The sequence below is a fragment of the Myotis lucifugus genome, unplaced genomic scaffold (assembly GCF_000147115.1).
Source record: "Myotis lucifugus unplaced genomic scaffold, Myoluc2.0 scaffold_580, whole genome shotgun sequence".
Lineage (NCBI taxonomy): Eukaryota > Metazoa > Chordata > Mammalia > Chiroptera > Vespertilionidae > Myotis > Myotis lucifugus.
Window position 1 is genome coordinate 285,119 of NW_005871628.1, and position 24,322 is coordinate 309,440.

General features: G+C 44.3%; 1 protein-coding gene across 11 annotated transcripts in view; it reads right to left on the reverse strand.

Moving 5' to 3' along the window:
- VPS13D (vacuolar protein sorting 13 homolog D) overlaps nt 1–24,322 on the reverse strand; it is a 210,316-nt gene that overhangs the window by 117,653 nt on the left and 68,341 nt on the right. For 9 of the 11 annotated variants that reach the window (XM_023745772.1, XM_023745776.1, XM_014446839.2 and 6 more), the window contains 12 exons: nt 21,270–21,535; nt 20,017–20,150; nt 17,395–17,550; nt 16,112–16,322; nt 15,534–15,608; nt 14,991–15,197; nt 13,736–13,825; nt 10,918–11,058; nt 8,754–8,876; nt 6,288–6,362; nt 2,797–2,899; nt 1,718–1,870 (listed from right to left, as the gene is read on the reverse strand). In XM_023745772.1, the coding sequence (XP_023601540.1) occupies nt 1,718–1,870; nt 2,797–2,899; nt 6,288–6,362; nt 8,754–8,876; nt 10,918–11,058; nt 13,736–13,825; nt 14,991–15,197; nt 15,534–15,608; nt 16,112–16,322; nt 17,395–17,550; nt 20,017–20,150; nt 21,270–21,535 (1,734 nt within the window). Of the gene's footprint in view, nt 1–1,717; nt 1,871–2,796; nt 2,903–6,287; nt 6,363–8,753; nt 8,877–10,917; nt 11,059–13,735; nt 13,826–14,990; nt 15,198–15,533; nt 15,609–16,111; nt 16,323–17,394; nt 17,551–20,016; nt 20,151–21,269; nt 21,536–24,322 lie in introns of all 11 variants that reach the window. The other 2 variants (XM_014446840.2, XM_006104523.3) reach the window with 2 other exon arrangements.

Genomic DNA, 24,322 nt, shown 5'->3' on the forward strand with positions numbered 1-24,322 from the left:
GATTTACTATCTAATGACATAAAAACCCAGTTGTCCGAGCCTTTTGGTGATTACCTAATACAAGAGAAATCAAGAGAACACATTAGCTGGGTTTTACATTTAAAACTGCAAGATTGATAATGCTTGGGCAAGAGGAGCACTTGTCCTCCCTTTGTATGAACCACACAAACTCTCCACTCTAGCCCAGGCCTTGCCCCACCAACCCCACCCAAGCTTTTACAAGACAGTGCCATTCGCTACAACCACTTCTGTGCGGTAGTAAAAATGTTCCACTAGCAATCTGATCATATAACCAAACTCTTGGAAATGCGTGACACAACATTTCCTCCTGGTTCTTTTGCTGAACACCCTACTTCTCTTAGACCCACACTCAGTTGTTTGGCTTCGGTCCTACAGGCCACAGACAGGTTAGGCATTTTAAGGCTGAAGGCTTGGCTGAAACAGCAGAAGGCAGTGGGCAGAACAGGAGGAACAGGAGGAAATTGCACATTTAATTCTATTTTAGGTTTCGCCTAATTCAAGCCAGAAGCCTAAAATGGGGAACTGGATTTGAGGCTGACAGGAAGGAGGGAGGGAGGCAGGGAGTGGGCATAGTGTGCCAAAGGGGGGAAAGCCAGAAAAGGCATTTATGTTGATGAATTCAAGCAGAACAGTGGGACCTGAAATGCGCCGTTACAAAACATGGAAACTAAAACGGAAGTGATATAGAGGTCAAACCCCTTCTGATATAACAGAGGCCGTGCTTATTAAGACATACAGCCAACAGTTCATAATTAGCTCCTTCAGGAACTTTGTGGAACAGAAAATGCTCACCACTCATCCCTGGAAGTGCTAACGTGGCTTTCAGGTACACGCACCCAGCTTAGTGATTTTTTTTTAAACTCTATTTTTCCTGTACAATCACTGGGGCCCACAGGTTCAGACATCTGCCCCAGGGAGAAATGTGTGCTGGCAGAAAGCTGTGCAAAGGGAAGAGGTATCTGACTTAGGAGCGGGTTTGCACACAAAGACTTAGAGCATCATGAAAGCATAAGGCGGAAGCCAGTCTCCCACACTTCAGCTCAGCTTGCAAACAGATATGAGGCTGAAATCTTAACCTATTCACTGGACAGCCTTTCCACTTAACAATGTCTGCAAACACAAGAACACTTTGTTAGATATTCTGTGACCGCTCAGTAACAAGCCACAGGCTTCTCTCGCGTTCGTCCCAGTCCTCTGGTGGACCATGTCAAGAGTGAGTGCTAGCCGTCTCCCTGGACGAGTGGTTCTGATCCTCCACAGCATCCGTGTGCCTCCTCATACGGCTCTGCTCCCTGAAAACACCTGCCTGCTCCAAGTGCTATGTGACACGTATGTGTCTTAACACTGAAATCAGCATGCTTTGCCAACCTTTCAGGAGTACCATGTCACCAGTGCATCGTAAAAACCAGGCTGGGAGGCAATGAACTTGAGTGTTATGCTCTGTCTATGCTTCAACCAAATTATGTGAAACACCCATGTTAAGTAAGAGTTAATTATTGGGGGGAAACTTTATTTCCAAGATAGTAAGAAAGTCATTATATTTTTTTAAAGGAAAGGAAACACTGATTTTTTAAAATATCCTTTAAAAATAAATCATTAAAATCTCTAATAAAGGAAGGTGAATAGGCGAAACACTAGGGACAATCACATCATATACATAAATATTTTTTTAGGAAAAGAATGAGTCATACTTTACCTGTGTCTTAGCTTTCCACGTGCTTCAAATTCAAAGGGAATCTCTTCACCTGTGAGGACTTCCCGCCACTCACTGACATTGTGAGTGTCATCGAGAAATGTCCCGTCCCCTTCTGGAACGCCCCCTGGACTCCCGCTGTGAGACAGTGCAGCCCTGGAACCAAATCAGACAATACCAGCCTGTGCCTCTCTCCCAGCTCCTTCTCACACGGAGCTGGTGCTGGGAACAGAAACCCTTCCGGAACGCAATTCACAGCAATGAGGCCGTATAATCTGGCTCCAAAGGGTGACCTACAAGGTCAGTAACTGGAGGCATCTTCATGATCAAATGCAGCTCATGTGACACTTTAGAAACAGCTGAAAGCTATACTACGCAGTCACCTGCCTCGGCAGTAGAGCTGCTACATACGTGCTACGTAAAGTGAGTCATGACTTTTAAAAGTCGTGTTTAAGTGACTACCAAGAACTTAACAGGCCTGAACTGTTTTTAAAAAACAACACCGCCTCCTGTAAGGCATTATCATACTTCGTGGAGGCAGGGAAAAGTGGTTTCCAACCAGCTGATGCTGTTACTCGTTTCGTGTTCTCATTTCCTAAGCTGGAGAGATCAGCGTGGATTCGGCAAGTCCAGCCAAGGTCTGAACAGGCTGAAAGCTGCTGAAGAACCTTCTCACTTGGCTTAGGTAAATTCTCACTTGTTCTCCAAACCCCACCCAATTCCATCTGGATTGAAGTGTGCTTTAGGTTGGAAAGCAATTCTTGGGGCGGGGGGGGGGGGGGGGGGGGGAAAGATGGAATGACTTTTCTTTCACGCTTCCCACTCTCAGCCTTAATTTGCTGGACTCTGACTTTAAACGTAATGTCTACTGGGATCAGGATCATTTGGACATTTCAAACTCGGGGCCTACTTCTCTCACTACAGATTCCACAGAGGACCAGAACCTCCGCCATAAACCTCAGCAGGACAGCACGTGATTGCTTCGAATACAACCTCAGAGCCTCAAGAAGGGGCCCACTGGGCTGGCACGCAGGAGCCTTGGGTGGCAGAGATGGCTCAGTGACAGATCAAGTGCTTCTTACCTGGTGGGTGTGGTGGTCAGGGTGGCGAACCACAAAGTGCAGCCTGTCTGATTCCTCAGAGCGAAAGGGACAAAAGGCTGCCGGCGCTTGGGGGTTTTCACCTCTGCTACGAACAAACAAGGTGGCTATTAGCACCGCCTCCATCTGTGTGGGAGAGCCCCCCCCCACCACCACCACCTCCACCTGGAGACAGTGCCCAGAATGGTCTCTTGGCAAAGGGACTGAGGGGGAGGAAGAGAGGACGAACGGAACCTCCATGTACTTTGCTGCCTGCTACGGGATGACTCAGTCCTCCCTGACAAATGGCTGTGGTGTGTGACTGCCCAGCCCCCAATCCTCCCACAATTCTTAGGGGCCTCATCTCCACAGAGGGCATCGGGACCTAACTTGTTTGGAATCAAAAGAGGAAAAAAGAGAAATGGACCCTCGCTACTCCCAATAAATATATCCTAAATAGGTAGCACAAACTGTAGCAAGTTTATCACACCGACTTGATTAAACCTTGTCCAAAATGCCTGTGCTGTAACAAAGCCTCCCTTTATGCAAAAGTTACACTTCAGTCGTATTATTCACATTATAATGAAATAAAAACATTCTTTCCTATGCTCTTACACTAATAGTTGGGATATTTTTCTCCCGGAAAGATCAGAAATATACTATTCCAGAGCTTTTTAAATGAAAATTTTAGCCCATCTCTGACACAGATACCACCACCATAGGTACTACAGAGTCTACAAAAGGAGCATAAAATACGATTTCTTTTCACAAAACAGTTGCTAGTCAGGGAAACTGGAAACACTGATCAATACAAGACTATAAGTAATCAAATTCTAGAAAGAGTTGACCTGACAACAAACACTTTAAAAAGCCGGAGAAGTGGGAGACCACGTGGCCAGAAAGCCGACAAAGGCTGTAAGTGCCTGGCCACTGCCCTGCTCCGGCTGCCTGCGCCCTGCCTGTGTTGGTGGCCTGGCACGGAACAGAGGCTGCCCAGGGAGGGGCGTCAGCTCCTCTGACCAAGGGCCTGAGTCTCCCCTGTGGGCCACAGGAAGAAAGGAGGAGGGGGCAGCAGGGACCACAAGGGCAGCAGCAACCCAGCGCTGGCGCCTCCTGGCTGCAGTGCTCATGCCACACGCACACTAGCAACAAAGGGGGTGCAGCCCAGTCCTCCTATGTGCACCGCTTTAAAGCACAAAGACAATACGAGCAAAACCGGGACCCAAGTGGCCCGCAGCTGTGGAGAAAATGACATCTCGGGGTGACTGCACATGCCGACTGAGAACACTACAGCGAAATTAAACTCGTCCTCCAGGCCCACGTGTTTCCTGCCAGCAGGACAGGAAGGCAGACCGCACCAGACCCTGCCCCTCCCACCCCGAGTAAGGTGTGGGGCCGCATCACAGTCCTCGGTGATCACTGCCTTTAAAAGGAAGCACTTCCTTTTTCCCTCTTTTTTCAGGAGTTAGTACTACAAACACTGCCAGACAAGCACTTTCAGGTTAAGGCAAGTTCTGCTTTGGTAACAACAGTGGCTCAGGGAAGGCTGAGAAATGGCAACATGCTAAATAAATGAGTGGATACTACTACGTATTCCCTCAATTCCGTGGACAGTCTTTAGCGACACCCTCCAAATACTTCTAAAGATACTCTCTGCTCAAAACATACCCATTTCTCCTCCAAATGGCCTCACTTAGTTCCCAAGGTTTGCTTTAAAAAAATAACGTTCATCAAGTAGAAAACCACAGAGTAGCTGTGAGGCTGCCGACAAGAGCAGAGGGGGAGTAAAAACTTTAAGAGCTGTCTGCAGGGTAAACAGTGCTGACTGTGGCACCTTGAGAGGCGCCCCGCTCCGTGAGTGCAGCGAGAGCGGCTTTATTGCGGGAGATACAGGGCCCGGAGGAAAAGCAGCCAGCTGCGCGTTCATATCCCACTGCAAGCCAGACCATAAGTTTCCATTTGCAAATTAGATTTAAACAGAACAGGTGGCAAGTGGCTTTGATCACACTGTAATACGGAATAAAGTGCTAGGAACCCATATAAAGGCATTCACAAGTATATTACTTTGGAATTAAATAGCCTGGGAAGGCGCACTGCTGAGGTCCCCGAGCCTCTTGTTTTGATTACACAGACGGGCCGAGACGTCAGCAACCGACCTCTCCGATAACAGAATCCATGTTGTGCTCACGAGTCCAAACCCAGCACCCGGGACACACCTGACATCTCCTGCGCTAGGGTCCAAATCGGCTATGGGTTTGCCTTGGCACAGCACCAGAGAGCAAAACCCCCAAGTCCATCAAAGAGCACCGTGTCCCCTGGGGGCCTCAGAAACTCTGCCTCCAGTGACCAGACCTAACTTCTTCACGGGCTCCGAGACCCTGAAGCTCCTCCCGTCCAACTTCGGCGTCAAGTGGCTCCAGCTGAGACATTTCTACCCCTGTGGACCCGTGTCACAGTCATCTGGCCATTATAAACCGAGCAGGTTTCCATGCTACAGAAGCAGCTCAGCCTGTCAGAAAGGACCTGCTTTGTAAATCATAAGAAATAGATTAACGTCCCAGGCCTGCTACTAGCTGGTCAGGTGAGTGAAGGCCAAGTACGTAGTCTTTCTGAGGCTCTCTGACCTCATCAGCTGAACTGGCTAAATGCTCTGCTTAGCCTGAAACATGAAGTAGCCGACTGAGGAAAGCTTAGGGTATAAATCCCTGAATAAATGAAGACTCAATCCTGGGCTCTTTGTGAGCCATCCCCTAAGCACCCACCTCAGTGAAACCTTTCAGAAAAACCCATAGTACTACCCCGCGGAGTACTATCCCTGCGCTGAACTCCTGGCAGAGGAAACTCAAAGACCTTTTTCTACAAAAGATGCCATGGCCCAGGCAAGACCTGCTGTTAGCCAAGTACACACACAAATCATTCCGATTACATGCACATCCCGGGAAGCCAATCCCTGCATGTTTGTGGTGTATTCTATCATATCACTGACCAGACAAATTCCCAAGGAACCTTACATGGTCAGAGTTAGAAGGACATTTGCTTTTCTGTCTCCTAAGCAGCTCAAGTCACAGCTAGAGAAGTTGAGGCTTGTGTCTAAGGGCAATATTTCCTTAGCTCTATTCCCAATCAGCAGAGCCCCTTGCTTTCCCAGTTAAATGTGCACTGAGTACGATACCCAGACTGGTAGCACTGCGCGGTGGAGCTGGGCTTCTTCTACTTACTTGCTTTTCAGTAGGAGAAACCACCTCACTGACCGGGTATGTCTGCACCCCACACGGTGGAGTTTCAGTTTCCACCAAGGGTTAAGGCAAATGCAAGAGACAGCATACGCCAGCACATCGCTTCCTTCTCTGTTCATTCGTTGGAAATCTCTTTCCTGCTACTAAACCAAAGTACTCAAAACGTGGTATGCCCCCATTCACAGAAAACTGATGGACATGGCAGTTCTTACGGTAAAACAGGAAAATAAAGCAAGCCCTCGCTTGGCTGTACTGTACCTCTAGCATACATCTGGTGCTCTAGGTTAGTCAGACTGGCTGTACTCCTAGTTCTAAGGTAGACAAGGGGGAGGCCTGGTAGACAGGAGAGACAAAGTTAGAAGTAAGAAAAAACACAGTGAATAAGACTCACCTCCAAAGCGTAAGCACAGAGTACATTACAGAGATAGCAAGCACCATGCACCAGTACGATCATTCCCCTCAGTGATTTCTAAGAGCTATGAAGGTACCCGACAGCGTGAGCAGGACGGTTTTCTGCTGGCATTTATTATGGAGGCATTGTCAAAGAAGCAAGCGCCTTTTTTTCCTCAGTTGGGGAAAGAAAATGTATTCAACATTCTTTTGAACAGAATGACAAGCCTTTTGAGGATTTTTAACTTTAAGCCCCATGTTCTTAGATGGCATAGAAAAGTCACCAACACTCCCCTACCAGCTAGGGGAGGTGCTCGTTCCGCTGGCAGAAGCAGAAGCAGCAGAATGCTAATCCTCGGCGGTCTCCACACTCCAGGGAGAGCCCGTCTGTGTTTCAGTTTTCACCGTCTTTACTAAGGCGTTACCTCAAAGTATTATTTACATTATAAATTAAACATGGAAATGTTTAGAATATTTATATTTAATATTTCCATCCGATGTCTTTGGAATACAAAACTAGTCAGTTCAATAAGGTGCCATGCATCCAGGTTTACCTGCAGAATCTCAGCCCTTACTGAACAAAGCCAACAATTATGTCAGAAATGAGGCTATTTTCTTTCCCCTGCTAAAGAAACAGTGGGAAGTCAGCAGCTCCCTTAGGCTGAATTTCACATTATTCCAAGGGCTCCCATTGAAACTGCCCGGAATAAAATGTACAAATCTTGGGGGAATGTGACTAAACAGTCATGAATAAGACCTGAAAGTCTGTGGTCAGTTCAGCAAGGTTCAAACCGACTGACTTTCGGAACCAATGCCCAACAACTACTTCAGTAGGTCGAAAACAGAATACAATTCCATTTGATTTACTGCCACCCAGGAATTTCCAGTCAGAAAAGAAGTTTGGAAATTTAGGTATATTCAGTTACGTCTAATTAAAAGGAAATATTACACCTTTATAAACCTAAGTAACCATAAAAATCTATAAGTAAATAAAATCCGGCTTTAATTTAGCAGAGGCATTTAACATAGATAAGGCAGCTTATTAACTTTAAAGAAAGAGGAGAACTTTTTTTCTTTCTTTTTTTTAAAAGGGCAGAGAGGAGAGGGACAAAAGAAAACCCTTCGCTAGAATCCTAAAGACTGGGCCTTCCTAGTGTTTGCACTGACTGGATTTAAGATCCTCCTGTATGAATGCTTTTAGAAACACACACTCCCTAAGACACAAGACATATTATAGAAGATTATTTAGTCTTCTTGGTAGAATTCTATGTTACATTCTGTTGACACACAAATGGGGAAGGTTAGGGGAGGAGCCCACATTGAAGCTGATGATATCTGAAAAGCCCTGGCTCCGAAGCAATGACCTTGAGTCTCAGAAGCAACAGCCTGGGAACAGAGAGCAAGCAGAGCTGACATTTCCTGCCCCTCGTTCTAGAAGTACAAGGCAGAGAGACAGTCCATTTAAACGTCCTGAGGAGAGACGGACAAGTTCAAATACTTCATACGCTACAAGAATCCATCTCCCCGTGACACGTTTGCAGACCAGATGGAATACTTATGTATTCATGAGCTATGTGAAGTCCTCATGAGCTATGTGAAGTCCAGCCAAGACTCCCAAAGAAACCACACTCAAAGAGCTGGGGCTGAGCTGAATTTGAATGACAATGGCTGTGGAACAACTAAGAACCGTGCAGTTGGCCATCACAATCTCCCCAGCTCCGAGGCAATCAGAGCTCCATGGTGAAGCATTAAATAAGGAAAGAAAACATCGTTAACAGAGAACAAACTGACTCCTCCCTCTTCAAGCGGCTGGGCATTCAAATCTTTTATACGTTATGAACAATACAGGGCCCCCCTAACAGTTTTTTCCACATGGGATAACCTGCCCTCCCTCTCTTCAAGAAAATAGCCAGTCTCTAGATTTAGAAGACTGAAAAGATGTTTTTAAAAAACTAGTCAAAAAGTTCCACCCACAGGAATGTTTCGTAAACATTCCTGAGTATTCCTGAGTAAAACCCAAACTGAGCAATGGCTGGTCTCGATGCGCTTCCAGGGAACCTGCACTTCCAGGGCACCCGTCGTGCCGTGTTGCCCGAATTGAGGACCCGTATATTGTAGGTCCTCTCTCTTCCACAAAGGTGAGACTGGAGCTCATATTAAAAGTTGAGTATTTTGTGCCAGAAAAATGTCTCTCACAAAGACTAAAACAGAACTGTAGAAGACAGTCAGAATTTCCTGTTGGTTTTTCCACTGAAACTGATTTTGGAGTTTTCAATGAAACATGGGTCTGTAGGTCAACAGTGACAGTTAGACATTTGTAGAGAAAACCCTTACTTTGTCCAAAGCAGGGAGGATCCACTGAAGAGCCCATCCAGTCTTCTGTTGTAGTTGAGTCTATTTCCTTGTCTTCTTTACAGTAATCTGCCATCCATGATTCCTTGGTACTCACATACTGATCTAGAAAATATTCCCCAAAGACATTTAGAACAGAAGTAGAAAATATGAAAGGTTCAAGTCAGATAATGTCAATTCAGCAAAACAAGCTTCCACGGAATGCCTCACGACATGCTGGGCAACATGTAGATTCTGAGCAAGTTTGTCCCCTGGAGAACCTCATTCTCCACTGGAAGAAACTAATGTTAACAAAACAACCATTAATTACCACAAAACAATACCACAATGTGAGAGGAACTAAAACAAAGATAAGAGTGAAATTCTGTGGGAGCGCAGAACAGGGGAAGATTTCGTCTGCTTTGGGAGAAGTGGAGGACCACACATGGGAATTTTGGGGCGGGGGACACCTTTGTTCTAGGTCTAAAAGAATGAGTAGAAATTAGTTTGCCGATGGGATTAGGATACAGGCACATTCCAGGCACAGAGAATAGCATATGCAAAGGCTTCAACATGAAAGTACATGGTACAATCAGTGAACATTAAATATTTCAACGTGACTTCGGCACAACATACTGGGGTAAGGACAAAGCAAAGATGATTTAGTGTGTGTAGAGCGTGGAATCCCATGCTAAGTGACAGGGTTTAGAGATAAAATTTTAAAAAGACCAATTTGGAGGCTGTTAGAAAACCACTACATTCAAGAGGCTGTAATCCACCTGACAGTCCTCTAGCTGTTTTTTTTTTACTCTTTTGAGAGGAGAATTACAACGGGGAGAGCAGGTTAACAAAATGATGTACCGCACCCAAATAAAGACCTTTTATACTAATTAAGATATACTTCCTAGAACAGGCAGAGTGGTTAGGGGCGATCAGGCAGGCAGGCAAGTGGTTAGGAGCAATCAGGCAGGCAGGCAGAGGGGTTAGGGGCAATGAGGCAGGCAGGCAGAATGGTTAGGGGCGATCAGGCAGGCAGGCAGGCCAGCGGTTAGGAGCCAGCAGTGCTGGATTGTGAGAGGGATGTCCGACTGCTGGTTTAGGCCCCAGGGATCCCTGCGGGATGGGGCCTAAACCGGCAGTCGGACATCCCCCGAGAGGTCCCAGATTGCGAGAGGGTGCAGGCCGGGCTGAGATCCCCCCCCCACCCCTCCCACCCTCTGCACAAATTTCGTGCACCAGGCCTGTAGTAAAAGAAATAACATAAGAAGCGAAATAAAATAGTATAGGAGGATCATGAGATCAATTTACTGTTATATAGGTAGTAATATCCAGGCAAATTAGTGAATGAAATCTGATCATGTAAAACAATAGTTTTAAAATATGAGGATCATTACACTTATGGTCTTATTTTACTATGCATTCTCTCCATCCTACTGACATAGAATAAGCCAATGGATATTCTGAGAGCCTCAATACACCACACACGCTGAAGAAAGTTCACAGATTTGCAACAGTGTGTGTGTTATCTATCACTCAGAGATAACTACAGTCGTCCCCAAAAATCAGATCACTAGATCAGTAATTCCAACAGTGTGAGTTGTACAATAAATAATCATGTATGAGTTTCCATGATATAAATACAAGCATAGAGTGGTTCTGATTCACGACACTGAATCCAGGAATGTACACTTCCATGCTGTCAAAGAAACTCTCAGAACATACACCATTAGCTTGGCAACTCTTTTACAAAATGACATGATACCTGATGGGAGACAATACAGGCAACTTATCCTGCTATAAAGACAAGGTCAAAATTATACCTTTTAAGAATTATTCAGTGACTTGCCGGAGAGAAGTGAATCTAAAGCCACTTCTACACCCCAGTGACCAAGCATGAGGAGGAGGAAGTTCATCATGAACATTCATGTTTCCTAAGCAGGCTAAGCTCTTGTTTGATCGCTGATCGCATTAATTGAGATGCTAACTCTGGAGCACTGGGTTGAGAAGAATCCTGAGGCTAGGTTAGGGATTTTCAGGAAAGAGCCACGATGCATAAGTGATGTCTTGTACAGGCCCAAGCATTTGCTAAACCAGGATTAATAGTCTTCCAGACAAGGGACCTATGTACAGAAATGTACCAACCTTCTGAAGACAACTTTCCACTCACCAATTAGTACTGAAGTGATATTGATGTCCAAACGGGTTTTGGCCTTGGCTTCCAGCTTCAGCCGAGGAGGATGGAGACGACTAGCTGCCTGCTGTTGCCAGGATACAGTGCACGGCCAGGGCTCAAGAAATGGCTCCCAGCCTAAGAGAGAACAGGAAATCAGACATCTGCTCAGCAGATACCAAGAGTTTATAGGGGAACACTGTTCACAAATGCTCAGCAAGGACAGGCTGAAGCTTAATAGCTTTCTATTTCCAATTTGATTTCACAATGAAAGCACCATCTTTAGCCACAGGTCGCCCTACAGATGCCTGTGCTATGGAGGGGATATAAGTAGAAAAGCATGTCTGTGCCGACCACGGTCTTCCAGGGGTGGAGGCGATGTGCCTCTACCCTTAAAGGGCAGGCAGAGCCTGTTTTTAATCCTCTCAAGATAAAAACGGAGTCTCCGAAAAGTAGCATCACTGGCTGATGTAACTACTAACTTTGATTCCCTTGCTTACATCATGAAACCATCGGTTAAATAGATAGGTATACTTGTAAATCCATTAAGATTTTCCAATTTTTTAACTTAAAATGTCATATGTACAAAGACATATAAACCACATGTATGTATAGTTTAAAGAATAAAATTACTGCAATACTCATGCATGCACTATTCGGCTTTAAGAACTAGAAAACCACGAGTGCCTGCGAAGCCCAAGTGCCAGGCCCCCACTCCGTCCCCCTTCTCACTAACCCTCTCCCATCCAACTCCCAGTGACCATGCTCTTGGGTTTCTAATCACTTCCTTGCTCTTCGTTACAGTTTCACCACACATGGATGCATTTCTTAAGGACATATTGATTAGTTTGGCCTGTTGGGGATCTTTACTTAAATAGAAGCCAACTGCATGTATTCTTTTGCAAGTTTCTATTTTGCTCAACAACATATCTTTGAGATTCACTCATACTGATGCCGCGTAGCTGTGATACATTTGTTCTCACCACTGAACTGTAATCCACTTAGGATTATGCCGTATAATCTATCCGTTCTACCGCTGAAAGATAGGCATGGACTTGTTTCATTGCTGTTAGGAAGCCCAGGGCTATCAGCCGACTGTGCTCATTTTCTGGGACACACAGGCAAGAGACTCCCCGAGCACAGACCTAGAGGCAGCATAATCCTGGGCTGTTGGGATGCTTACACTCAACTTGACTAGGTCATGACATATTATTTTCCAAAGCGGTTGCACCAATTTACAGTTCTAGCAGCAGGAAATAAGAGTTCTATGGCTCATGTCGTCACTAATATTTATAGTGTCACATTTAATTTTTGCCAGGCTGGGGGGTGAGAAAAATGGTATCCCACTGTGATACTTTTCAAGGCCAGTTAATTTTTAACAGTTCTAAATATACTCAATCAGCCATAGGTGAGCTGATTTACTAATACAAATCCCACCATCAGCACACTTAGTGACCTGCCTGTGTTCATACAACTTTAAAAGTAAGCCATATTTACTCTGAGAAAACAAACGATTCCCAGAAAAATAGCTACCATATGCCCTGTAAGAGTTTCTCTCAAATAGCAAGACTTGGGCCATTGTTCTCCAGTTAAAACATTTTGAACAATTAGGGAATGATTGTTACTCTGAGTGAATTCGAAACGGAAAGGAAAACGTTAACTAACAGAGAATTAAATGAGTCGGGCTCTAGAATAGCGGTCGCCAACGGGTGGTCCGTGGACCACTGGTGGTCGGTGAGGTCTAAAAGGATGGCGACCGCTGGTTTAAGGAAACCTTTGGAGCAGCGGTCGCCAACTGGTGGTCCGTGGACCACTAATGGTCCGTGAGGTCCAAAAGGTTGGCGACCGCTGAACACTCAGCAGCAGCACAACACACGGAGGCTCAATTTTCCATTGAGAGCAAAAGGAGCAACCCCTCACCGAAGCTCAGCCTGCACAGCACCACTCTGTTAACTTGGTCCACTGCTACTAAAAACTCTCTGAAGGTAAAGAATTTCCCAGCCCAACCCGCTCGGCCCTGGTGCAGGACGATTCCTGAATGTCGATCCGCCTAGGCCAGCGGTTCTCAACCTGTGGGTCTCGACCCTGCTTTGGGGGTCGAACGACCCTTTCACAGGGGTCGCCTAAGACCATCGGAAAACACATATATAATTACATATTGTTTTTGTGATTAATCACTATGCTTTAATTATGTTCAATTTGTAACAATGAAATTGGGGGTCACCACAACATGAGGAACTGTATTAAAGGGTCGCGGCATTAGGAAGGTTGAGAACCACTGGTCTAGGCCCTTAGCTTGGTCTCTCCGTGGAAGGAAAGACCCTGGAAATGCATTGCAGGATATGTGGGCTTTCTGACTCCAGAAGGAGAGACTGCTCTGATGAACTGTGCTTTACTTTAGGGAGTAGCTATGGCAGATTAGACACGATCACTGACTCAGTTCTCTTCTAATAAAACAAGTCCAGCAGGGAGTGAGGAGGCTTGAAATTTAAAATGATTATGGCCATAAATCTCCTTGGAAATTTAGCTACTATCCGGGCCAGCCAAATGATCCTTCACTATTGAGCAATTTCATGTTCTAGAATACGTCAAACTTCAGGGTCAAAAAGACTTAACTAATCAAAACACCTTTTTAAATAATCCAGTTGAATTAGAAAAAGGAAAAACCTCTATCTTTTGTGCTTATGTAGTCACTTGTTTTTTTTATCTTTCCCTGCCCTGGCCCACCCCCGTTCCCCTCATGTAAAATTTATGTAGAAATAGGCCCAGGCAAATATTTGTGTGAAGTCCCACAATCATCTCTGCTTACACTGACCTGACAGAGCCCGGTTGTAATAATCTCCAGAAAGGGTGAAGTGGGCGTGGCCTTCAGGGCTCGTTCTGACGCGCTGCAGAAAATTCAGACCTGCAATGAAAGCAACGCTTACTGCAGAGCCGCGGCGGAACGACCAAAACTTTCTTTTGCAGACAAAGCCCTTTAGAGAGTTAGTTACAGCTAAGACTGATGATCTCACAAGAAAGCACATAAAAATCTGATACTCTGTTCATCACAGAGTTCTTTGCATGGTTTCTGATTTTTAAAATACTGCATTAAAATACCATTTCTCTTCATTACTGAGTTTTGGGCACCCTTTAAAGGTTGTGACTTAAGTAAATGCCTCCTTTGTCTCCCTCCAGTACCAGACCCAGGCAGGCCCAGAACCCAGGTGTATCTGAAGCCTGTAGGGACATAAAAACATTTCTAACTGAGTATCTTACAAGAAGGTACAGTGATAGGAGCAGTCATGTCCTGATAAATATTAGCTCAAATTTTTAAGATTACCATAAAAAATAAGGAATAATGGTGCTCTGCAGAAAAGATACTCATGGAAACAGTCCAAGTCCCAGTTGCTAGTTTTAATCACGTGGCCCTTGTAAGTGCCCAGAAGCACAGGAAAAGGAAAACCTCTACAACGGGCAAAAGGTCAAATTAAATCCCCGGAACCAATTTTCTTTGAAGGGACTAGAGGCTAGCAAGATCAAAACAATGGAAAATTAAAAGTAAACACAGCAGGGAGAGGTTCCTTTACTTTCTGCAGCAGCCGCATGGAACACCGTTTACAATGGCGGGACTTAGGCTAACGCACTTCTACCCTAGTCCCTTGTACAAACTTCACCTCTTCCCTGCCCTATGAAGGGGACTCTACTAGGACTGTGTTTTTTATTTTCAAAAGATATTTAGAGCAGGAGCATTCTAAATGCCTTTAATAACACTACAATCACTACAGTATTCAGATACATTAAAAAATAAGGTGGAGAGATCAGGAATTATTTAGCTAGAGCTGTTAATATAACAGAAATTTTGTCAATGACAATTTTGATTATTCCACAGCTATAGGCTGAAGGCCACATATGGCAAATAAATACACATTTCTTTAAAATACAAATAATGAAGAACATATGTAAAACCATTATCTAAATATCCATCCATACTACTAAGTAGAGGGCAGGAATAACACAAAAAGGCCCCAAATAATTCAGCAATCACGGGAAATCTTCAAGATGAGTCTGGAAACCAGGAGAACACTCACGGGAAAAGGTGAGCTCGGCAAGAGGAACGTCACGGTCCATGCAGTCATCGATGAAGCAGATGCACACACTCTCAGCCTTAATCTCCACGCCCGAGATCAAATGAGCTGGTGCGGTCCCCTGGCTCTCTTGGCTGTTAGAGGCCAGGGAAAGAGACTTCAGAGGCTCGGCATTCTTAAACAACCAACTTGCTGCCTTTTTCAGTTGGCCTGCAAGGAAATTAAAAGGGGATCAGTTCAACCAGTTCCCACAGCGACTCAAGCAACTCACAGAGGAAGTAGAGAAAGTGTATGGGGACCTACTGGACAACCCAAGAGAACCTTGATCCAGCTGTATTCTTAGACATAAAAAAGAAAAAATTGCATAATAACAGGAATTCTGCTTTTAAGCATATAACAAGGCCCTCTTTGTTGCATGTCTTCCACTCATTTTATTACACCTTTTATGTATTAAAGCCAGAAGCCATCTTTCCTCTACTATGGCATCCGTTGAAGGAGAGGAAAGAAGAGAAAGATAAAACGGAGTTATGGAGACACATTCATTACCTTGGCACACCAAAAGAGCCTTGCGACAATCGTCCATACTGAATCCCAGCTCCTGCAGTCGAGCCAGCTGTAACTCTAGAAAAAGGGGTACAGGATTTTTATTAATATCTTTGTTAATTAATCCATAGACTAATTTAAGGAAAAAGAAAAAATACAGAAACTGGTGACTAAAACATTTCATTTCTCTAGGCAAAAATGGGCTAATTAGACTTTTGTCATGTGTACCCTGAAAATTATAGGAGCCTTTTTCTGTATATTGATTGTGTTTTAAAAAGTTTAAAACTGAAACTTAGTATTATCTACATAACTTTGAAAGAAAACTCAAAGCTTAAAACCAAACCTTAGCATTTTCCATATAACTCCAGAGAAAACTGCAAAAGGAAACATAGATAGGCTAGAACAGTTGGTTTGGGGTGTTAAAATTTTTAAAAAATAGAGAAGCATATTTAGGCTCCCAATTATACTTAATGACATACAATTATACTCTGAACAATTAAGGTGTGTTAAAAGAAAATCTTAAAAGTAAACAGAAGGAAAGTTATTAGAAAGACTAAGTGGGTTTAAAGTTAAACACCTACCCAAGACAGGATCTAAGGTATGTCTTGTCCCTTCTCTGATTTCCTCTCCAACTCGAGTTGCACCAGAAAGGCCACTGCTAACGGAACTGGCCTCCGAGGCCACCGTGTCGGGCACTGCAGCATTAGCTTGCTCAGGGATGGATTTTGCAATGGCAAGAAACAGCTGAACATCATTATAGGAGAGTCTGATATCCAGGGCTTGTAACTGAATCTGTCAAAATGAAAACGGTGGCAGGTTTTAAAGTTTGGTTTTGCATCTACACCTCTTACAGATACAATTCCCTAATTCAAGTTTCAGAGGTCCAAAAGACACTACATTTCTCATTTTGAAAACTGGAAAGCTCACTATATTAAGCACTAATGGCCATGAGGGAAGGCGTAGGATGACTTTCATACAAGAACATTAATCATTAAAGCAGAGGATCAAAGATTGGCTGTAGGGGAGATAAGATCACCTATTAGCAACATTTTGTGAGTCTATTTTGCTTTGATCTATTTTTTTAAAATCTCTGAACAAAATGACCAACCAAAGTATCTCTTCTTTATTCAAACAGAACCTAAAATGATTCAAGTTCCACATGAATATTTCCTAAACCTCTGGTCTTCCTCAGAGATTAGCAATACAGCCAACACTAGTAAAAGCCATACAGACGACACCTACCCACTTTAAAAATGGGATGACTGTTCAAATGTCTGTGTATGATGCTTTATTTACTTATTTTTAATTTTTTTAAAGACTGAACATCAGAATTGCTTTTCTCTCTCTTTCAGGCTCCTATTCCCCCTCTACCAAAGAAATAAAACATCAAATTCTTAGGCCTTCCTTGCCGGGCCTCGCCCTCCCTGCTTCACCATACATCCTCCTCCTCCTCAGTTCCCTACATGCCTCCTTGTTCTAGCGAGACTTGTCTGTCTCACGTTTGCTGAGCCATGTGCACCCCTGACCTCAGGGCTTCCTAACATGGAATGTTCTCCCTCTCTGCCTATATACCCTCCCCTCCACTCAGACTCACCTGACCTGGAGTTCCACTCACAACCAACAGTCCTACCTGTGTGGAGTTGTGCTTTCCATAAATCTTTATAGAACTTCAAGATTATACTAGACAATTAAAAGGTCTTTCATCCTCCACAAGACAGTAAGATCTTAGGACAGAGATGATGTTTGTTATAAGTATTTTGTTGCTGAAGGACCTAAAATGTTGTTGGGCCCAGCAGAGGCATATAGTCCCAGCTCAGGCAAGTGTGTGAGAGTGCATCAACATGTCACAGGTGTTCATCATTACCTCCAGGATCGGTGGGAAATCTGTGCTGTTGAACGCATCCATCAGTCCTGAGCTGTTCTGATAAGAAGAATTCCCCACCAGCTCCACCTGAATTTGTACTGGGTCAACAATTGAAAGAGCTGTATCATGTTCATTCCCCAGTCGGCACGAAAACACCTAGAGAATAAAATGTAATATGCTAAGAATTACTGTCTGATTTAGAAAGAGCCTGACCATCAGCTGAAAAAGAGACGAGCTCAGAAGCAACACCCATAACAACTGCTAAAATACTGTGAGGAGTGAGGCTGGTACTTCCCAACTGCCCACAGCATGTTCAGCGGTTCATGTGAAAGGCAGTTTAGCAACACATAACAAAAGACTTAAAACTCTCACACCATTTAAGCCAACCACCCTACTTCTTTCTAGGAACTAGCCTAAGGAAATAATGCAAAATATAGAAAAATTCACTGAACCATTATTTAATAGCTAATAAAAACAATTAAGAGCAATCAAGGTTAAAAAATAATAATAATAATAATAGCCCTAACCGGTTTGGCTCAATGGATAGAGCATCAGCTGCGGACTCAAGGGTCCGGGTTCGATTCCGGTCAAGGGCATGTGCCTTGATTGCAGGGACATACCCAGTAGGGAGTGTGCAGGAGGCGGCTGATCGATGTTTCTCTCTCATCGATGTTTCTAGCTCTCTATCCCTCTCCCTTCCTCTCTGTGAGAAGTCAATAAAATATATTAAAAAATAAAAATAATAATAATAAATTTAAAAAGAGCAATCAAGGTTTAATCACTCAATATGCATAGCTACTCAATGGAATATTTTGCAGCCACTTAAAGTGACAGTTAAAAAGAGCATATGAAATACAGGAAGATAGTCACAACATAGGTTATGTGAAAATGCAGCCCAATAAATAATGATTACACCATGACTTTAAGGAAAGAAACACATTGAAATATCGACAGAGATTATTTATGAAGGGATAGGTGTTTTTCCCTCCCCTGCCCCAATTTTATATACTATAGTTGTTCAGTTCATAGTTAAAAAGAACTACATTAATTACTGAAGCTGGGTAACAGCTACATAGTGGTCCATTATATTATTGTTTCCTTTGTACATGTTTGAAATGTCCTATTAAAAAGCTTTAAAATATATTTTATTTCTGGGGAGAAAGAAGAGAAGGGAGGGAGGACTCCTATTCTAAGATCAAATTATTCCGCACACTCAGGAAAAGTACAGAAGAGGAAAGCATTCATGTTGGTTTCCCTTGCTCCTTGCCCTGCGCTTTTCTGACATTTCTTAGTGCTACTGAAAAACAGGTCTGACACCGGGGTCCTTCGCTATGTGTAAAATTAACGCACTTTGCTTTCTTTCTAAGTTCGACACTGTACCAAGCAGGGCTCACAGCTCAGATTCCACCATGCTGCCTGGAGAACAGGACGGCAAGCAGTTTCCAGGAAGCTCAAATACTGCGCCGTGCAGTTGTTCTAAGGCTCTGGAGCAGGAGAGTTTCGTTTTCCCTTTTTCTTCAGGGGCTTCTGCTACACAAAACCCAATTGTACCTAACAGTTCATTAATCAATCACCAAGAGTTTCCATTCAAAGCTGGCATTGTGGTGGCTTAGAAAGCAGATGAATTGCAATTTCATGATCAACTCACATCACACCAGCATGTAAATCCTTCCTCTCAAACTGAGGTTTCTTCACAGGAGAGAAAACAAGTGGTCAAGAAGTGAAATCTCTACAGGTTTTAATCAGCTATATCTGACCAGAGGGGGGGAAAAGCACCATATGCGGTTGACAGTGAAAATAAGTTTTGCTCATCAACTTCTGAACGATATCACTGGAAAGAATAGGGCATGGAAAGTTCAGTCGTGAAAGGAAAGGAGATGATGAGTAACTCTGACCCAATATTGTAGCACTTATAACAAGAGGAATGTTAGCTGAGATCAGGGAATGAAGAACTTTTGATAGAGATAATAATCTGCCTCATTTCCCCTTCTCTCTCCACGAGCCCTGGCTTACAAAGAGGAAAGCATTTTTATTTAATATTGTACAATATAATTTCCAGGCTACAGAGGCCACTTCAATGCATATCTCGTTCAGGAGATTAAACCAGGGCCTGGGCAGACTATTCACTCCTTTAGGTAATGCATGACTCTCCAGAGCTGCCCTTTTATAGATCAGATATTCCTATAACTCTTCACACCTTTATAGCTACGTTTCCATGACCACGAAGCCCTCGTCTTCATAGAGACAAGCAGTCACTGTGGGGAAGGGATGCAGGGGAAATGAGGGCCACTTCCCCACCTTCACGAAGGTGCCAAGGACTAGGCCTGCAGAACCAGAGGACACAGCAGGGAGCCCGGTCGGGTACCGGGGAGCCTGACGTTCTGAGGAAGGAGGGTGTAAGGAGGTAAAGTCCCTCCACACATACACGGCCTGACACTGGAGGACTCAATTCACACATCAGAATAAGCCGGTAGCTTTGAGGAGAAAACAAAATGAGGGCAGGGATCCTCCGGTTCTGCTAATTATTTCTCCTAATGAAAGCTTAGGAGGTAAAATTTTCTTCCAGCTGCTCTTCTCTTGAGCCAAACATGTAGTCTTTTGATCAACTCATAAGCTTCTTACCTCGATGCCAAACAAACTTCCTGAAAAGGGGCGATCCACAAATCGGGGCTTGTAGGTAAGCACTGTGGTGCCTTTGAGAATAATGGCGTTGGTGTCGAAGCAGGACACATCTTCCACGACCACAAACTCTGTACCTGCAAGGAGAGCACCGTTAACCACGCCCAAGTGGGAGGCTGGAAGCACCAGGCTGCCGGGAACTAGGCAGCACGTGGCCACCAGGAGGGACGTGACCGTCAGACCTGTTCTCCAGGGTGTCCACCTTCTCTCTCCTTCACGGTCACCGTGGACAATTCTGTGCATCTGGCCAGGCACAGCTGAGCCAGCAGAGCCTGCCCAGGCAGAAGAGACTGCAGTGCAGTTTCTCTCTTTAGAACGTGTTTTTAATCTAGGTCTCCTGGGAGGACTAACATATTCAGAAGCTCAGGGAATCATCCCTCCTCCAACCGATGACCTGCTTTAAAATTCCAGGAAGTAGATTCAGATAGGAACGCTGGGCAGGCAGCACTGGACACTATATCATCTATGTAGCCATTCAAGTTGTTTTCAAAGAACGAAGAACAATCCAATGTAGAGATTTTTGAAATCAGTACCTGCAGTTTCCTACTCATGTGTACATGGCAAATTTACTTTGCTTTATATACTGTGTGTCTTCATCAAAAACCATGGATAGAGTGATCTTTCAAAACTAAATCCACTTAAAATGCTAGCTGCTTCCAACCCATTGAATAGTTCATAGGGAATATCACAAACAATAAATACACAAACACATACAGATGTACTAGAGTAGTTCACTAGTTAATAAAAACCATAATAAATCTATTCGTAAAAAATATATATATTCTTTTTGTAAAGAGAAAACAATCCCCTCACTTATTATAAAATGAAATTTTCACGTACCAAACTTGCCCAAACTCAGTAAGGCACATCTATTGGGGCCCTAAAGATCAAATAGAAAATTGAAGCAGGTTTTTAACACTGGGGGGGAAAGACCACTGCCCAGGTGGCACTCAAGCGGGGATGTGCATTAGGTGAGCAGAGGAAAGAGACAAGAGACCCTGAAGCCTTCACTTCAGGCCAGGTAGTTCACACCCACACACAGAGGTCAGGAACGTCAATGCTTACTGTTGGTCTATGAAAGACTCCAATGTATAAGTGCTCATGTCAAAAAATGAAAGGCAATAGAAAGTCACCCTGCAACACACTGAACCTAACATTTAAACTCAGAGCAGTGACTCACACCTATGAATACTCACCTGTTACATTGACCTTGACCTCCAAGTGCTTTTCAGTGGACACAGGAAGGGAAGACCGCCTGATAACTACTCCACTCTTCACAGTTTTGGGAACTACAGCAGATTCGCTGCTAGAATTCCGGTGGCGAGAAGGGGTAACATTAGCTTGTTTCTTAATGTCACTGGGAGTGTGGAGAAAATCATGGACTAACAGCAGCCAGTCAAATATGAGAAACACTCGGAGATTGTTGAGAACTACCGTAAAACAGGAGGAATCCTTCGTAGATCTGCATGAAAGAAGACCAAAACAATAACATCAGAAAGGAGAAACATGACATTTCATTAGCCAACAAATGTATTACCCAGTTTTGGCAGATGGTATTCCAGCATTTTCTACACTGACAGCTATATCAATAAACTCTGAAAACTGGTATAATAAAACATTAAATGTATGTTTTCAGAAGTTAATCATATTTTTAATAAGAAGTAATCTATATATATAAAAGGCTAAGCAACCGTCTGACCGGTAGCTATGATGCGCAATGACCACCAGGGGACAGATGCTCTGACTGGTAGCTATGAATACACACTGACCACCAGGGGACAGATGCTCTGACTGGTAGCTATGATGCACACTGACCACCAGAGGGGCAGACACTCAACGCAGGAGCTGCCGAGCTGCAGTGACTTGGCAGCGGCAGTTCTCAGGTGACACACCCCAGAACCAGAGAGGGGGAGCCTGATTCCAGGTGCATCACCCAAGAACCACCCTCTCACAATCCAGGACCCCTGGGGGGGGTGTCAGAGAGCCAGTTTCGGCCTGATTCCGGCAGGCCAAGCCAAGGGACCCCACCTGCCAGAGGGATTCCGCTCATTCTGCAGATCCCCTTCAAGTCACTGGGCCACCCCAAGTGCAGCCGGCCATGGAGGGACTGTGAGAGGTTGGCTCCAGGGCGTGTCCGGCCCGTCTCGCCCAGTCCCGCCCAGCCGGCCACCTTCTAATTAATATCCTTTCAATGTGCATGAATCCGTGCACGGGGCACTAGTATGCTATAAAAAACAGTACAGTGTAGTCCAATGGTTCTCAACAAGGGGGACTGTCCTCCAGAAGACATCTGGCAATGTCTGCAGGTATTTGTGGCTGACACAACTGCGGGAGGGGGTATTGCTATCGGCATCTTGTGGGTAAGGCCGGGGATGGTGCTAAACATTTCACAATGCACAGAACAGCACCCACAAGAAGAAATTATCTGACCTAAAAATGTCAACAGTGCTGAGGCTACAGTAAAAAGGGCACAGGCTTAAATCCTGTCATTTAACAAGATGTGTTATCTTGGGTGAGCAGCCTACCTTCTCTGAGGCACAGAACAGGTTATTTGATAAATGTCAGTTCCCTTCCCTAAGGCTGTTTCAAGGAGATCAAGGAGGCTCTTTCCTTGATGTCTAGAATCGCGTCTCTATAGACACCACATTTACACACCAGCGCCAGGTGGTTCCTCTACTGGAACTGACCTGAGAACCCAGATCTTTTAGCCTGAGCAGGGGGACAAATAAGATAGTGTTTATTGTGGATATGACCCCAAGAACACTAGAAATGGAATGAGGGTGTGTGTGTGGGGGGGGGGGGGGGGGAGATACTCGTTCTGTAGTCCCATTACCCCAAATTCTACATTTGAGGTGAAAAGTCAAGGAGGACTCTCAGACTTGGCCCATGGGGGCAGCAGGCAGACGGGTAGCACGGAAGGACAGTGGGCTGGGGACATCTCTACAGCGTTTTCTGGGTTGGACTTTGTTCTGGGCCTCTAGCTAATGCATGTACCTGGTTCTCTGCCCTAACAGGGCTCCTATTCTGGACAAACTGATTCGGAGATATCTGGAAGGCTGGCTTCCCTCTGCTCATATTTCTCCTAAACCTGGCTCACTGCCTCTAGAAAAGAGGCACAATGATGTATGTCTCCTTCAGACAGACACAGCATTTTTCACAGAAACACTTTACCCTTTTGTAATGGAGAAAAAATGTTGCCCTCAGTGAAAATTTTCCACCCCATTTTGAACACAGACCGTCAGAGCTATGCACTAACTGGAAAGTCAAAGTGTGTCTGATCCCTTTTCTGGAAAATATTTCAAGCCTTTAAACACTGTGAAGTGATTTATATTTGACACACAAAATCCCAACAAAAGAGCAATTCTTCTTGAGACACAGAAAGCGTTCAAAAGTTCCAATCAAGAGAACATGTTAACCCTCTCGCTAACAATGGCACCTCTGTTAGCAAGAGCCAAGGTAAGACTTCATTATTTGACTCCAAGAAATTATATACCTTGAGTATATAAATAGAACAATATTTCAAGGCTGCTTATATATCAAAAACATGATAGGCTGAAAAGCTAGCTGATCGTTTAGGAAGCCAGATCGTTATTATATCAATACTATTAAAGCAAACCTAAAAAGAAACTGTTGCTGCAGATGAACCAAATATATGCAAGCTTCCTGTTCAAATAAACATCGTCTTCAAACAAAGGAGCTGCAAAGCACGGCCACCTGTCATCTGACCACAATCAGCCCAATCGCCCGCAGACCATCAGGAAAGAAATGGACTTTGAATCAGGGGCCCAGGTTTGAGTTCTGACTACTTCACTCACTAGCTGTGTGACCTGAGAAGAGTTACTTAACCCCCTCCACGCTTCTAGCTCTGCATCTGTCCAATGGGGAAGAAAGTCACCCACCCTGCAGACTTGTGGGAACTAAAGGTAGGTAACGTGCCTGGCTCATGTTAGGCTCAATAAGAGCCAGCTAGCATTCCTAGTACTGAGCTTTTAAAAAGTTCATACAAAAGCTTAACTGTCTACTTTGCTAGTTTCCTAAGGCTTATGGAGAGACCACAACCTCTCCCTAAAAAACAGTGCAGCCCTGAGGAATTCACTGAACAGCATACTGAAGTGTCATGCATATTTAAACATATAAATACAAGGATAATCTTGGTGACTTTTTTTCTTTTTATGCCTAACCAAGAAGTTTTCACTTACTTCTTCTCTCTTACCCCAGCCTTTTCGTTACTGGTCTATATTTACAACCT